The 15142-nt window shown below is 42.9% G+C and overlaps 1 protein-coding gene across 1 annotated transcript; it reads left to right on the forward strand.

Annotated features, from left to right (window-relative positions):
- Positions 1–7: 7 nt before the first annotated feature.
- On the forward strand, positions 8–2358 carry LOC121530761 (polyadenylate-binding protein-interacting protein 2). The gene is made up of 4 exons (XM_041835985.2): positions 8–106; positions 407–549; positions 732–908; positions 1528–2358. Exons 2-4 carry the CDS (start codon positions 412–414, stop codon positions 1582–1584), a joined length of 372 nt encoding a protein of 123 aa, XP_041691919.1. The 5' UTR covers positions 8–106; positions 407–411; the 3' UTR covers positions 1585–2358.
- The last annotated feature ends 12784 nt before the right edge of the window (positions 2359–15142 follow it).

Below are 15142 nucleotides of genomic sequence, written 5' to 3' on the forward strand. Positions count from 1 at the left end.
TGTAAACAAACAAACACTCAGCGGCCATTGTTTTTCACTGTCTCGGAAGTAAGAGTTCGAAAGAAACAAGAGTAACTGACACTTCCAGCTTTTGAACCTTCGCCTGGTAATTTGACCGTTATGAAATATAACTTAACGTTTATATGACATTGCTGTGGTCCATTAAAAAAAACAGAAATGAGTGTCCCTACTTGCTGCTTTTTAGCCTTTATATCGAGTCGTTTTAACAAAGGCGGACACGTTTCTGTAGTTAACTATAATCACAGTGTAGCTATCATTTTGAACTGTACTGTGTTTTCCCCCCCGAGTCGTTTTGTGTCTTATTATTACTGTGTTCTGAAATATTGTCGTATTCCTGTTGGTCTGTTTTTGCAGATATAGCTAACTTACCTCGTCTTTGTTACAGACAAAATGAAAGACCCAAGTCGCGTCAACAACAACCCAAGCCTCAACAACAGCGAATTTATCCTACATGGACAGTTCATCAATGATGACAATCCCTTTGCTGAATACATGTGGATGGAGAACGAGGAGGAATTCAACAGACAGGTACTCTACTTATTCTGTCTATTGATTACGTACTAGATTAGGTAGCTAGTTTATTTAATATTTCATGCCTGTACCACACACAAAGAAATACCTGTTTTTGTAATAGCAATGTATCATTTCAATAATTTACAGTGTTTTGCAAAGAGTGGGTGTCTAAATTATTTTGAATGCTTTGTCCCCAGATTGAGGAGGAGCTGTGGGAGGAGGAGTTCATTGAGCAGTGTTTCCAGGAGATGTTGGCGGAAGAGGAAAATGAATGGTTCATCCCAGCCAGAGATCTCCCTCCAACCCTCGGTCAGCTGCAGGACCAACTCAACCTACTGGTCCTCTGTGACACAGCAATCGTCGACGGCCTGGCGGTAAATGTTTCAGTGGTTTTGTTTGTCCAGGTCTCATTGAAGTAAAGTCTGTGGAAAATAGACATTTTAGTTGGCCTAGTCCTAGTCTCACGTTAGCCTCGTAAATGCCAGACCGATTACCACTGCGTGTAGGGAACCATTCATGCGCAGGATCAGGTGGCTCGCCAGGCTAGTCTCGTGTGGCCATCCTTCCAAATCTTGTCTCGTCGACTCATGAAAAGCCTGTGTTTCTGAGGCTAGCCTAGTCCCAGATATGTATGTGCTATCTTGCCACCACATTTAAAGTTTTAGTAGTCGTATGTACGGGATACACAAAGGATACACCGTCCAATGAAATGCTTACTTGCAGGTTCCTTCTCAACAATGCAACAATAATAATAAATAATAAAATATAAGAATACGAACATAAAGTAAATGGCTCAGTAGAATATAATAAACATTTTAGCATACGTATAAAGTATGATTTTTGTCTTGTTTGCCATGAGGAGTTGGCAAGATAGCACAGGCTGGAACATACTTTACTAAGAGTAGGCCTAGGCCTATGATATCTCAATTTGTTTGGATTGAATCATCTCTGTAAGCTTTGATTACATTTTCCCTAATGTTTTTCTCTCTTTAGGTCAACAGCAATTTGAACCCTGAAGCACAAGAATTCGTACCAGGGTTGAAGCACTGAGACTAGTCCTCTGATGAACAAATCATCTGTCCACACTGAAGCCAGTGTAGGAAGATCTATTGGAGTTCTGTTGCACTTAATGTGTTGCCAAAGTTTTCCAGCCAGCCCTGCATGTTTAAAGTTTTGAATAATGTTGTGTATATAAATCATATGTTTGTTGTAACTCTTCTGAATGTAAAAACAGTGTAGGAGCCAGAATACTTTTTACTTTTATTTCCTATTTGAATATTGTAGGCCTATGTTATGTAAGTAGTTCTAACATACCTGCCCCATCAAATAATACTTTTCTGTTCAATCAAAAGTAGTGGTTCGTCTCAAAATCACAAGATGTATTTTTCATTAGATCTTGGTTTGCATTATGAATTCAGAGAACATATTTCTTTATACAGTCTCCTTTTGTTGAAATGCAGTTTGCTATGAGATTAATATTTAATATCTTAGCCTGGTTATATAACTGGATGTTATAAGAGATAGATTACCTACTTTATAATGGATGTCTCTTATATTTGTATGTGTAATACGTTTTACTTGCTTTTCAGAGCCTGAAATGCCAGGCTTATTTTAGATTTTATTTTCATTTCTTCTCTGCTTCCTGCCATTATCTTCCAGAGCCTGGTGCTTGATATCCTACTGCCATGTAGATGTAGACTTTTTTTTTTTATACACCTAAAAGGAAAACTACTGTATAAAAACGCACCAAAAGTATTGTACAAAACTACCCCCAAATAATATTTTTTCTTAAAAGTATTTGAAAATAAATGTTGATGGACTATATATTTTGTGATTTCACAACAAAACATGGCCCCCTGATAAATTCATACTCGTGTTTTATATAGTAAACAGACCGCAAGACTTTTACGAGTGCGTTCGTAAATTCTCTCTGGCTATATACTCCGATTTCAGAGTACTCTCGTCTGAGAGAGGCAGAATAACTGATGAATTTACGAACGCTCAACACCGATTGAATATGGCAGGTGTCAGTAAACGTTTGCAACGTCAGTAAAAAAGCGTAATTAAATTGTTGCCAGCAGCACAGTTACAGTCACCGACGCTCTGAATAACATGAAAACAGCTCTCCTAGGCCGAGTAAAATGGTCAGAGTGAGGTGTTCTCTCATTTGTGTCTGGAAGTAGCAAGCTAGCCAACGTTTGCCAGATAGCTTGGGTGCTTGACTGCCGTTGTGAAGCCAGAGGGTCCAGTGTGAACGCTCTGAATTTACGTCCGGCCAGAGGATACTCTGGCACTCCAGATTTAATTTACGAACACACCCTACACATATATATATAATTATTTTAAAAAATGGGGGGGTCGTTTACCTTTTACTTCCGGTTCAGATGCCTGGGAAGCTAGCTAGCTACTTCGATACAGGTTTCGGTAAGATACTTAACGAATATACGTATATGCCGATATTTATATCTATTCACAAATGATCTTTCCAAAAAAAATTGCTAGTTGTCGAGCTAACGTGAGAGGAAGTTAGCTAGCTGACTTGAACGTTAGTTTTGTTAGCTCAGCTAGTGTCCGTTTCGTTTCAAGTAAATGTAACATTATGCTTTTAAGAGCTTTTTGGTATTTAGATGGCCCTTCCAATATGCATCTAGCTATCTATGTAATTGTTATCACTTGCATGAGCAACCCTTTCAGGCCCATGGTTAGGCGCCTTCCCAGAGCTAACTAACGTTCAGCCAGTATTAGCCAGTTAACGTTAGTTATCTAGCTAACGTCATCTATATGACGGTTCCGGCTAGGCCTGTCGGTTATCGCCAGCATGTCACACCTACAATGAATCAGTAACAGTCAAGATAGGCCCCGACGCCCGGTTTCCAAGTATTGAATCCATATTCCCTAGATTGCTTCTTTGACCCCTCATCTCTTCACTGGCAACTTTCTCAACAGAGATTCGATAAGTTTACCTTCCAGTTCCAGCATGTCTCACAACTACTCCTACAGACGACCACTACCAGCTAAAGATCTAAGAGCCAGCTCTTTCGACTCTCCAGATCACCTGCGCCCTGGAGACCACAGTCATAATGTTAACAGATCGTCCCAGGAGCCACCATCTCATTCCACAATACCATCCTACCCTTCCTCGTCATCCAGAGCCCCCGCTGCCACCGAGTCCCCTTACTCCTCCTCACTAAGCCGGTCAGACCCTTACTCTTCCTCACGAAGCAGGTCAGACCAAACTCTGACCCTCCTGAGCAGCTGTGGGCTCGAGCCCAAAGACTTGTCTCTACTAGCCGAGATGCCTGAGGATGTCATCACCGTGGAGAACCTACCACGTCTGCTCCAGGAGATCAAGAAGAACAGGTCGACACAGCAGCCTCCACATCCAGCTATGATCTCTTACCCCCCTGCCAAATCTCGCCCCCCCCCTGCTACCCTGCCTCCAGGCCGTTTGTGGGAGCAGGGTGACTGGAGTCGTTCTCAGCCATTAGACTACCTGTTGGACCCCCACCCCTCTCTTCCCCCATCCCAACTTCTTCCAACAGAACAGGCTGAGCCCTGGAAACTAGATTGGCATGGCAACCCGATGCAGTACACATGCTCTCGCGTGGAACCTGTCCCTGTCCGAGTTGTGGACTACCACTATGGTAAAGAAACTCCCAGAAGTTACGAAACTCCTAGGTCCACTTACAGCACGGCCCAAGGAGGAAGCAACAACAGCCGGAAACCCCCCAACTTGTCCCAACCAGAAGTAGATTACAGGTACTCATCTGCTACAACTACAGACTACAGACCACGCCCAGTTGTCACAAAGATGGCCACCTCTGGCAACACTCCCACCAAGAAGGCTGCTTTTGACTTTCACGGAGAAATCCCCCAAACGTTTCCTTATTCGTGCTCTCTCTGTGATATTACCGTGCTCTCTGAAAAGGTAAGTAGCTTACTTCCTCTTATTTCTGTTGAATCTGCATTATCTGGGTCTCAGGTAGGTTCATGTGTGTGAAAGGGTCCAAAGTGTATCAATCTGAAGCCTATTTGTGCCACTAATAATATACAGTTAATGCATAGGCTATGTGTTCTAACATACGTAGCAGTATCTTAAATATGAACAACTAGTCAAAATAACATGTTTTATTTGCTTTTTTTGCAGTACTGGTTTGCACACGCCAATGGAACTCAACATGCAGACGGACAGCTCACACTTCTTCGAATGTGAGTAATCACATACTCAAGTTGTTTTTCCAGTTCTCTACTCACTAGCATGACATTTCAAACTCATTCTGTCAGTATTGATATTGTAATAGGCCTAGTTTCAATGGATTAAGTTCCTAAATTGTCCAGCTTTTTATCATTCCATCTCTTCTCCCTGTGCCTACGTTTAGGTATCCTGAGTGGGATTGCCGGATGCAGACCGCCAGAAAGTGAGTGCATATCTCTCTGTGTGTATGTGCTTAGTATTAATGAAGAATAGATCCTAACTACAGGCCTTTTAATCCCTTCAGTGGTGATGACCACACAGAGAGACAGAGAGTTGAAGAGAAGACAGGTGGACCTTCCCATAAATCGATTAACTACTTGGGTAAACTCACTGCATTAGCGTGCCTATACAGGGAAAGTATTCAGACCCCTTGACTTTTTCCACATGTTGTTACGTTACAGCCTTATTCTAAAATTGATTAAATTGTTTCCCCCTCCCCCCTCATCAATCTACACCACAATACCCCATAATGACAAAGTAAAAACTTTTTTTTTTATTTGTGCAAATTAAACTATTTTTTATTACATTGACATAAGTATTCAGACCCTTCACTCAGTACTTTGTTTAAGCACCTTTGGCAGCGATTACAGCCTCAAGTCTTCTTGGGTATGACGCTACAAGCTTGGCACACCTGTATTTGGGGAGTTTCTCCCATTCTTCTCTGCAGATCCTCTCAAGCTCTGTCAGGTTGGATGGGGAGCGTCGCTGCACAGCTATTTTCAGGTCTCTCCAGAGATGTTCAATCAGGTTCAAGTCCGGGCTCTGGCTGGGCCATTCAAGGACATTCAGAGACCTGTCCCGAAGCCACTCCTGCATTGTTCTGGCTGTGTGCTTATGGTCGTTGTCCTGTTGGAAGGTGAACCTTCGCCCCAGTCTGAGGTCCTGAGTGCTCTGGAGCAGGTTTTCTCTGTAATTTGGTCCGGTCATCTTCCCCTCGATCCTGACTAGTCTCCCAGTCCCTGCCTCTGAAAAACATCCCCACAGCATGATGCTACCACCACCATGCTTCACCGTAGGGATGGTGCCAGGTTTCCTCCAGATGTGACGCTTGGCATTCATGCCAAAGAGTTCAATCTTGGTTTCATCAGACCAGAGAATCTTGTTTCTCATGGTCCGAGAGTCCTTTAGGTGCCTTTTGGCTAACTCCAAGCGGGCTGTCGTGCCTTTTACTGAGGAGTGGCTTCGGTCTGGCTACTCAACCATAAAGGCCTGATTGGCAGGTAGCTTAGTGGTTAAGAGCGTTGTGCCAGTAACCGAAAGATCGCTGGTTCTAATCCCCGAGCCGCCTAGATGAAAAATCTGTTGATGTGCCCTTGAGCAAGGCACTTAACCCTAATTGCTCCTGTAAGTCGTCTGCTAAATGACTTAAATGTAAAATTGGTGGAGTGCTGCAGAGATGGTTGTCCTTCTGGAAGGTTCTCCCATCTCCACAGAGGAACTCTGGAGCTCTGTCAGTGACCATCGGGTTCTTGGTCACCTCCCTGAACAAGGCCCTTCTCCCCCGAATGCTCCGTTTGGCCGGGTGGCCAGCTCTAGGAAGAGTCTTGGTGGTTCCAAACTTCTTCCATTTAAGAATGATGGAGGCCACTGTGTTCTTAGGGAACTTCAATACTGCAGAAGGTTTTTGGTACTTTGGTACCCTTTCCCCAGATCTGTGCCTCGACACAATCCTGTCTTGGTGCTCTACGGACAATTCCTTCGACCTCATGGCTTGGTTTTTGCTCTGACATGCACTGTCAACTGTGGGATCTTATATAGACAGGTGTGTGCCTTCCCAAATCATGTCCAATCAATTGAATTTACCACAGGTGGACTCCAATCAAGTTGTAGAGACATCAAGGATGATCAATAGAAACAGGATGCACCTGAGCTCAATTTAGTCTCATAGCAAAGGGTCTGAATACTTTTGTAAATAAGGTATTTCTGTTTTTTATTTTTAATACATTTGCAAACATTTCTTAACCTGTTTTCGCTTTGTCATTATGGGGTACTGTGTGTAGTTTGATGAGGACATTTATTTTATTTAATCAATTTTAGAATAAGGCTGTAACGTAACAAAATGTGGAAAAAGGGAAGGGGTCTGAATACTTTCCGCTGTACATAATACAGTGCCTTCAGAAAGGATTCATACTCCTTGACTTACTCTAAATGTTGTTGTATTACAGCCTAAATTCAAAATGGATTAAATATTTGTATAGCTCACCCATCTACACACAATACCCTGTAATGACAAAGTGAAAACATGTTTTTTGAAATGTTAGCACATTTTTTGAAAATGAAATACAGAAATATCTAATTTACATAAGTATTCACATCCCTGAGTCAATACATGTTAGAATCACCTTTGGAAGCGATTTACAGCTGTGAGTTTTTCTGGGTAAGTCTCTTTAAGAGCTTTGCGTACCTGGATTGTACAATATTTGCACATTATTCTTGAAGAAATTATTCAATCTGTCAAGTTAGATCATTACTAGACTTCCATTTTCAAGTATTGCCATAGATTTTCAAGACGATTTAAGTCAAAACTGTAACTAGGCCACTCAGGAACATTCAATGTCATCTTGGTAAGCAACTTGGTAAGTGTATATTTGGTAAGTGTACCTCTGTTACTGTTTTAAAGTCACCATTGGCCTCATGTTGAAATCCCTGAGCGGTTTCTTTCCTCTCCAACTGAGTTAGGAGAGACGCCTGTATCTTTGTAGTGACTGGGTGTATTGATACATCATCTAAAGTGTAATTAATAACTTCACCATGCTCAAAGGGATATTCAATGTCTGCTTTTTTTAAATTTTCACCCATCTGCCAATAGGTGCCCTTCTTTGCGAGGCGTTGGAAAACCTCCCTGGTCTTTGTGGTTGAATCTGTGCTTGAAATTCACTACTCAATTGAGGGACCTTACAGATAATTGTATGCATATTAACCACTATTATTGAACACAGAATGAGTCTATGCAACCTATGTGACTTGTTAAGCACATTTTTACTCCTTAACTTATTTAGCCTTGCCACAACAAAGGGGTGGAATACTTATAATTAACATAATTCCACTTTGACATTATGGGGTATAGAGTACCACAGTAGAAGTCATAATACCCATAAAACCTAGCGGTCAAACAAGGATATGGTTCCAATCGTTTTTCCACCATTCATTTTTCACATAGAGAATTTTAGAAACACTTAAAATAAGGGCTGTGTTTCGTGTAGGCGTAACCCTGGCGTGACGTTTTGATAACTGTGTAAATCTCTCTCGGACAAGGTGACTTTCATCAATATATTCGCCTGTATTTACTCTTCAAAAATGAAATGCTAATGTGGCTATCATAAAGAGCTACAAATGCCATGATCTGGATGAGACTGCCGAATCGAGGAAAAGGTAAGAATCTCTGGATTAACTATCTAATGTTAGCTAAATGTAGTAATTAATAAATTGGCTAAATCTCTTTAAATTGACAATTCTGTTAACTGTCTTGTGCAAGTTTTAAATTAACACAATACCTGTTAGCAAAGGTGTCAGCTAGAGATGATGTGCAGGGATTTTTAGTCTTGCATTATGTCTACGTTGAAGCTAATTAGCGTTTTCGAATCTGAGAGTAAATGAATCCGCATATATTTGTAAGTCACCTTGTCCGAGAGAGATTTACATGGTTATCAAAACATCACTCCAGGGTAAGCCTACACAAAACACAGCCCTTATTTTAAGTGTTTCTAAAATCCCCTATGGGAAAAATGTATGGTGGAAAAACGATTGGAACCATTTCCCTGTTTGACCGCTAAGTTTTATGGGTATTATGACACCTTCCCTGTGGGGCTGTAATGTGTGCAGGCCAGTGACGAAATCTCAGTTTAATCCATTTTAAATTCAGGCTGTAACAACAACAAAATGTGGAAAAAGTCAAGGGGTGTGAATACTTTCTGATGCCATTTAGCAGACGCTTTTATCAAGCATACATTTTCTTATTTTGAATTGAACCCACAACTCTGGCGTTAGTTAGCGCCATGCTCTACTAACTAAGCCACACGACCATTTGTTGCGAGTATGTCCGATTGTAATTATTTATTATTATTATAACGTGGCCATAACATATTAACGTGCAAGTAACTTACCTTTTATATTGTCCTGTAGATAAACCGACAAGTAGCAGCTCTAGAAAAAGCATCGACTCTAAGACTAATGTTACAAAGGTATTGTTTTTCTTTCTTCTTGCTCTTCTGATGAATTACTGTTATTAGTTTTCACCTTTTTTAGTTTCACATTGTCTGTTTACTTACCTCTATGCTCCAGGGGAGTGGCAAAGTGGTTTGTGCCAAATTTACCGCCCAGTGTCTCAACGAAGATGGTTTGAAGGACCTGATTAAACCGTTTGGGGAAGTTGTGAAAATCATCATGTTCCCTGCTTTGGTAAGAGGACTAGTTGTCTGTTTGTCATGTATCTATTCAAAGACCTAATACAGTCCGATGAAAAAGTTTGGGCACCCCTGACAATTTCCATGATTTCCATTTATAAATAATTGGGTGTTTGGATCAGCAATTTCATTTTGATCTATCAAATAACTGATGGACACAGTAATATTTCAGTAGTGAAATGAGGTTTATTGGATTAACAGAAAATGTGCAATATGCATCAAAACGAAATTAGACAGGTGCATAAATTTGGGCACCCCAACAGAAAAATCACATCAATATTTAGTAGAGCCTCCTTTTGCTAAAATAACAGCCTCTAGACGCTTCCTATAGCCTCTAATGAGTGTCTGGATTCTGGATGAAGGTATTTTGGACCATTCCTCCTTACAAAACATCTCCACTTCAGTTAGGTTTGATGGTTACCGAGCATGGACAGCCCGCTTCAAATCATCCCACAGATTCTCAATGATATTCAGGTCTGGGGACTGGGATGGCCATTCCAGAACATTGTACTTGTTCCTCTGCACAAATGCCTGGGTAGATTTTGAGCAGTGTTCTGGGTCGTTGTCTTGTTGAAATATCCAGCCCCGGCGTAACTTCAACTTTGTGACTGATTCTTCAACATTACTCCCAAGAATCTGCTGATATTGAGTGGAATCCATGCGACCCTCAACTTTAACAGGATTCCCAGTACCGGCACTGGCCACACAGCCCCACAGCATGATGGAACCCCCACCAAATTTTACTGTGGGTAGCAAGTGTTTTTCTTGGAACGCTGTGTTCTTTTGCCGCCATGCATAACGCCCCTTGTTATAACCAAATAACTCAATCTTAGTTTCATCAGTCCACAGCACCTTATTCCAAAATGAAGCTGGCTTGTCCAAATGTGCGTTTGCATACCTCAAGCGACTCTGTTTGTGGCGTGTGTGCAGAAAAGGCTTCTTCCGCATCACTCTCCCATACAGCTTCTCCTTGTGCAAAGTGCGCTGAATTGTTGAACGATGCACAGTGACACCATCTGCAGCAAGATGATGTTGTAGGTCTTTGGAGGTGGTCTGTGGGCTGTTTTTGACCGTTCTCACCATCCTTCGCCTTTGCCTCTCCGATATTTTACTTGGCCTGCCACTTCTGGCCTTAACAAGAACTGTGCCTGTGGTCTTCCATTTCTTCACTATGTTCCTCACAGTGGACACTGACAGCTTACATCTCTGCGATAGCTTTTTGTAGCCTTCCCCTAAACCATAATGTTGAACAATCTTTGTTTTCAGGTCATTTGAGAGTTGTTTTGAGGCCCCCATGTTGCCACTCTTCAGAGGAGAGTCAAAGAGAACAACAACTTGCAATTGGCCACCTTAAATACTTTTTCTCATGATTGGATGCACTTGTCTATGAAGTTCAAGGCTTAATGAGCTCACCAAACCAATTGTGTGTTCCAATTAATCAGTGCTAAGTAGTTACAGGTATTCAAATCAACAGAATGACAAGGGTGCCCAAATTTCTGCATAGCCTCTTTTTTTCACATCTGATTTAATTTCATACAACTTAATATTGCTTCACTAAAAATCTTTGTCTGGACAATACCTCAGTACTCAGCTTTTATTAGAAAATGAATGGCATGCCACTGTGATCATTTTCTGTGATGACAGAGTAAATTGTTATGCAGCCTCAGAGGGGTGCCCAAACTTTTTCATACGACTGTATCTGTGTTTTCAATTCATATGAAATGGGTAAGAAGTCTTGCATTGACTGAATTATAATTTTAAAAAAATCTTACAGTAATGTTCTAATCATAGAAATAGAACCTCCACCCATTATGACCTCATTGACTTGGAATAGGGATTTCCATTCTAGTAATAATGTTTTGATGGTTCTTGTAAACACTGCATCTTCAGGCGTTTGTGGAGATGGGCTCAACTAAGCAGGCCGATGATATTGTGACGTACTACCTCAGTAGCCCAGTGATGGTGAAAGGAGGACAAGTCACCTTCTCTGTCTCTTCAACATTTAATTTCCTGCAGGTACATTTTACAAGATTAATTAATTGACACAATTTTTGTTACATTTGGTTAAAGGGGTAATTGAGGATACGATTTTCCCTAAAACAACCACACACACACACACACACACACACACACACACAGAGTGTTATTCAATGAGTTGAATAAATACATTTATGTCTGTATAGAGTTCCCGGGTGTTGAGCTTTTCCCCTGTGCCTCCTGGTAAAGAGTCTGCCGCATGGAAGAGAGCGTTGCTGGCCGTAGCTAAAGGATTTGGACCTGTGGAGCACTCTCTATTCTTACCTACGCAGGTATTAAACAGCATTTTGCTTTCAACTGTTTTGGTCTGCGTTATAGTATACTATAATTTGCTTACAGTGTGTTCTGTCCTCGTAGGCATTTGTGGAAATGACAAATGCACTGGATGCACAGAATCTGGTTGGACACCATGCGTCCAAATACCTGAAAATAGATGGGATGCATATTAAAGTGGCCTTCTCATCAGAGTATAATACACTTCGGTAAGTTGATGCGTTCCCGTTGTGCTATTACCTTTTGTTTTGCATGCAAACATGCATTGATTAGGGCTTCTGAGTTCAGACTGTCAGACACTGTAGATGTCACTGTTATAACCACTGTATTAAAAGGGAAACAGTTAATTTAAACTCTGTAAAAGCCAGAAAACATGGGAATAAAAGTGTTGTCTGTGAACTGTCTTTCCATCCCATCATGCAGGACCATGTCTGAGAGGAAGTCTTCGGACAGGAAGTCTTCAGACCGGAGCAGGAAGTCTTCAGACAGATGTAAGAGGAAGAGAACCCCGAGCCCCAAAAGGTGGTCCCTCAGCCCCAGGAGAGATTCCCCAAACTACTCAAAGAGGAGGAAGAGGAGGAGGAAGAGGATGAGGAGGAGGATGAGGAGTAGAGAGAGGAAAAGCAACTGTCTTAAAGATGGAGTGAAATCAAACGATGGGGGTAAAAGCAGGCCAAGGTCCCCCAGAAAACAGAGCTCCAGCCGGTCCTCCAGAAGCCCTCGCTCCCATACTAAAGAGAGGGTCTCCAGTGAGAAGACCCCAGGTTCTTGTAAAACAGACCCCAAGAAGGACAAGGTATCTCCCACTTCCACATCCACTCGCTCACAACCTCCCACCAAGGATAAGACCCCATCCCAGTCCTCCAATGTGATGGAGAAGTCCGAAGAGGCTGTCGACAAGACTGACCAGAGCAAGCAAGAAACTGAGACCCAGGACAGCCAGGAGAATGGAGCCATGGAGGGGGTGGAGGTGATTGGAGAGGACGGCGACATGGAGGGGGTGGCAGTGTATGGGGAGGAGAACTCTGACATGGGAGAAGAGGGAGAGGAAGAGGAGGAGGAAGAGGGAGAGGAGGAAGAGGAGGGAGAGGAGGAAGAGGAGGGAGAGGAGGAAGAGGAGGTAGGGGAGGGAGAGGAGGAGGAGGGGGAGGGAGAGGAGGAGGAGGAAGAGGGAGGGGAGGTAGGGGAGGAAGAGGGAGGGGAGGAAGAGGTAGGGGAGGAAGAGGAGGAAGGGGTAGGGGAGGAAGAGGAGGAAGGGGTAGGGGAGGAAGAGGAGGAAGAGGTAGGGGAGGAGGAGGAAGAGGGAGAGGAGGAAGAGGGAGGGGCGGTAGGGGAGGAAGAGGTAGGGGCGGTAGGGAAGGAAGAGGTAGGGGAGGAAGAGGAGGAAGGGGTAGGGGAGGAAGAGGTAGGGGAGGAGGAGGGAGAGGAGGAAGAGGTAGGGGCGGTAGGGGAGGAAGAGGTAGGGGCGGTAGGGGAGGAAGAGGGAGGGGAGGTAGAGGAGGAAGAGGGAGAGGAGGTAGGGGAGGAAGAGGTAGGGGCGGTAGGGGAGGAAGAGGTAGGGGAGGAAGAGGGAGGGGAGGAAGAGGTAGGGGAGGAGGAAGAGGGAGGGGAGGAAGAGGGAGAGGAGGTAGGGGAGGAAGCGGTAGGGGAGACATGTGGAGAGAAACAGCAGGAGAGTGCTGAGGACTTGATCCAAGAGCTCTCAGCTACTCGGTCAGAACAGGGGAAAGAGCTCTCAGCTACCGGGTCAGAACAGTTCTTTAAGACTAAAGAGAAGGACGAGAAGACTAAAGAGAAGGACGAGAAGACTAAAGAGAAGGACGAGAAGACTAAAGAGAAGGACGAGAAGACTAAAGAGAAGGACGAGAAGACTAAAGAGAAGGACGAGAAGACTAAAGAGAAGGACGAGAAGACTAAAGAGAAGGACGAGAAGACTAAAGAGAAGAACGAGAAGACTAAAGAGAAGACGGCACGACAAGTAGACTCTGAACAGTGTAGTAAACAATCGCCTGAGCCAGCCAAACACTGTGACAAGGAGGACAGAGGAGCGTCTCCAGTGAATACTGACAAATCCTCTAACTGTGAAGTCCAAAAGGATGCCCCTGTCCCTGCTGCTGAGGAAGAGAAGCGGGCCTGTAGCACCGAGGATAATGTAGAAACCAAGATGGAGGATAATGTGGAAACAGGACCAGATTCCATGAAGACTGGTATGGAGTCATCATTCCAGCCCAACAACCCAGTGGGTAAGTGTTTTGATGTGATTTATAGCCTCACTGCACTCTCATGGTAGCCTGGTCCCAGATCTGTTTGTGCTCTTGTTAACCCCGTTGCTGTCATTGGCATGACAATTCCATAAAGAGTTGGCAAGAGAGTAGAATCAGACTGGCACCCAGGCTACTGTCTTGGCTCCTTTCAAGAATCATTACTAAATGACCTTTGACCTTTTTAGACTTGTCTGGTACACTTTCATCAGTGAAACAACTGTTATTTGTTTGCTTTGAAAACACTACCAAGTTGTGCAGCAATGAACCGTAGTAAGAAGCATTCTCTTTATGAAGAACAGTACTATGTTTTCTAACGTCCTATATGTGTTTGTTACAGGAAGGGAATTCATTAAACCTGTCATGGGCTACTTCTGCAACCTGTGTAAAGTCATCTATGTCACTGAGGACGAAGCAAAGAGCCAGCACTGCAGCAGCCTCTGTCACTATCAGAAGTTTATGGTAAAGCACCAGAATCCTGTTCAGTCTCATCAGTATCATCTCACTTGAGTTTTCTATGCTTCTTTACCATAGGCATAGAGACACTGCTCTTTTATATAGTCCCTATTACCAAATCATGTACAGTTGAAGTCGAAGGTTTACATACACTTAGGTTGGAGTCATTAAAACTCGTTTTGCAACCACTCCACAAATTTCTTGTTAACAAACTATAGTTTTGGCAAGTCGGTTGGGACATCTACTTTGTGCATGACACAAGTAATTTTTCCAACAATTGTTTACAGACAGATTATTTCACTTATAATTCACTGTATCACAATTCCAGTGGGTCAGAAGTGTGCATACACTAAGTTGACTGTGCCTTTAAACAGCTTGGAAAATTCCAGAAAATGATGTCATGGCTTTAGAAGCTTTTGATAGGCTAATTGACATCATTTGAGTCAATTTGAGGTGTACCTGTGGATGTATTTCAAGGCCTACCTTCAAACTCAGCTTGATATCATGGGAAAATCAAAAGAAATCAGCCAAGACCTCCACAAATTGTAGACCTCCACAAGACTGGGTCATCCTTGGGAGCAATTTCCAAACACCTGAAGGTACCACGTTCATCTGTACAAACAATAGTACGCAAGTATAAACACCATGGGACCACGCAGCCGTCATACCGCTCAGGAAGGAGATGCGTTCTGTCTCCTAGAGATTAACGTACTTTGGTGCGAAAAGTGCAAATCAATCCCAGAACAACAGCAAAGGACCTTGTGAAGATGCTGGAGGAAACAGGTACAAAGGTATCTATATCCACAGTAAAACGAGTCCTATATCGACATAACCTGAAAGGCCGCTCAGCAAGGAAGAAGCCACTGCTCCAAAACCGCCATAAAAAAGCCAGACTACGGTTTGCAACTGCACATGGGGACAAA

This window comes from Coregonus clupeaformis, chromosome 2 (assembly GCF_020615455.1).
Source record: "Coregonus clupeaformis isolate EN_2021a chromosome 2, ASM2061545v1, whole genome shotgun sequence".
In the NCBI taxonomy this organism is placed as follows: Eukaryota; Metazoa; Chordata; class Actinopteri; order Salmoniformes; family Salmonidae; genus Coregonus; species Coregonus clupeaformis.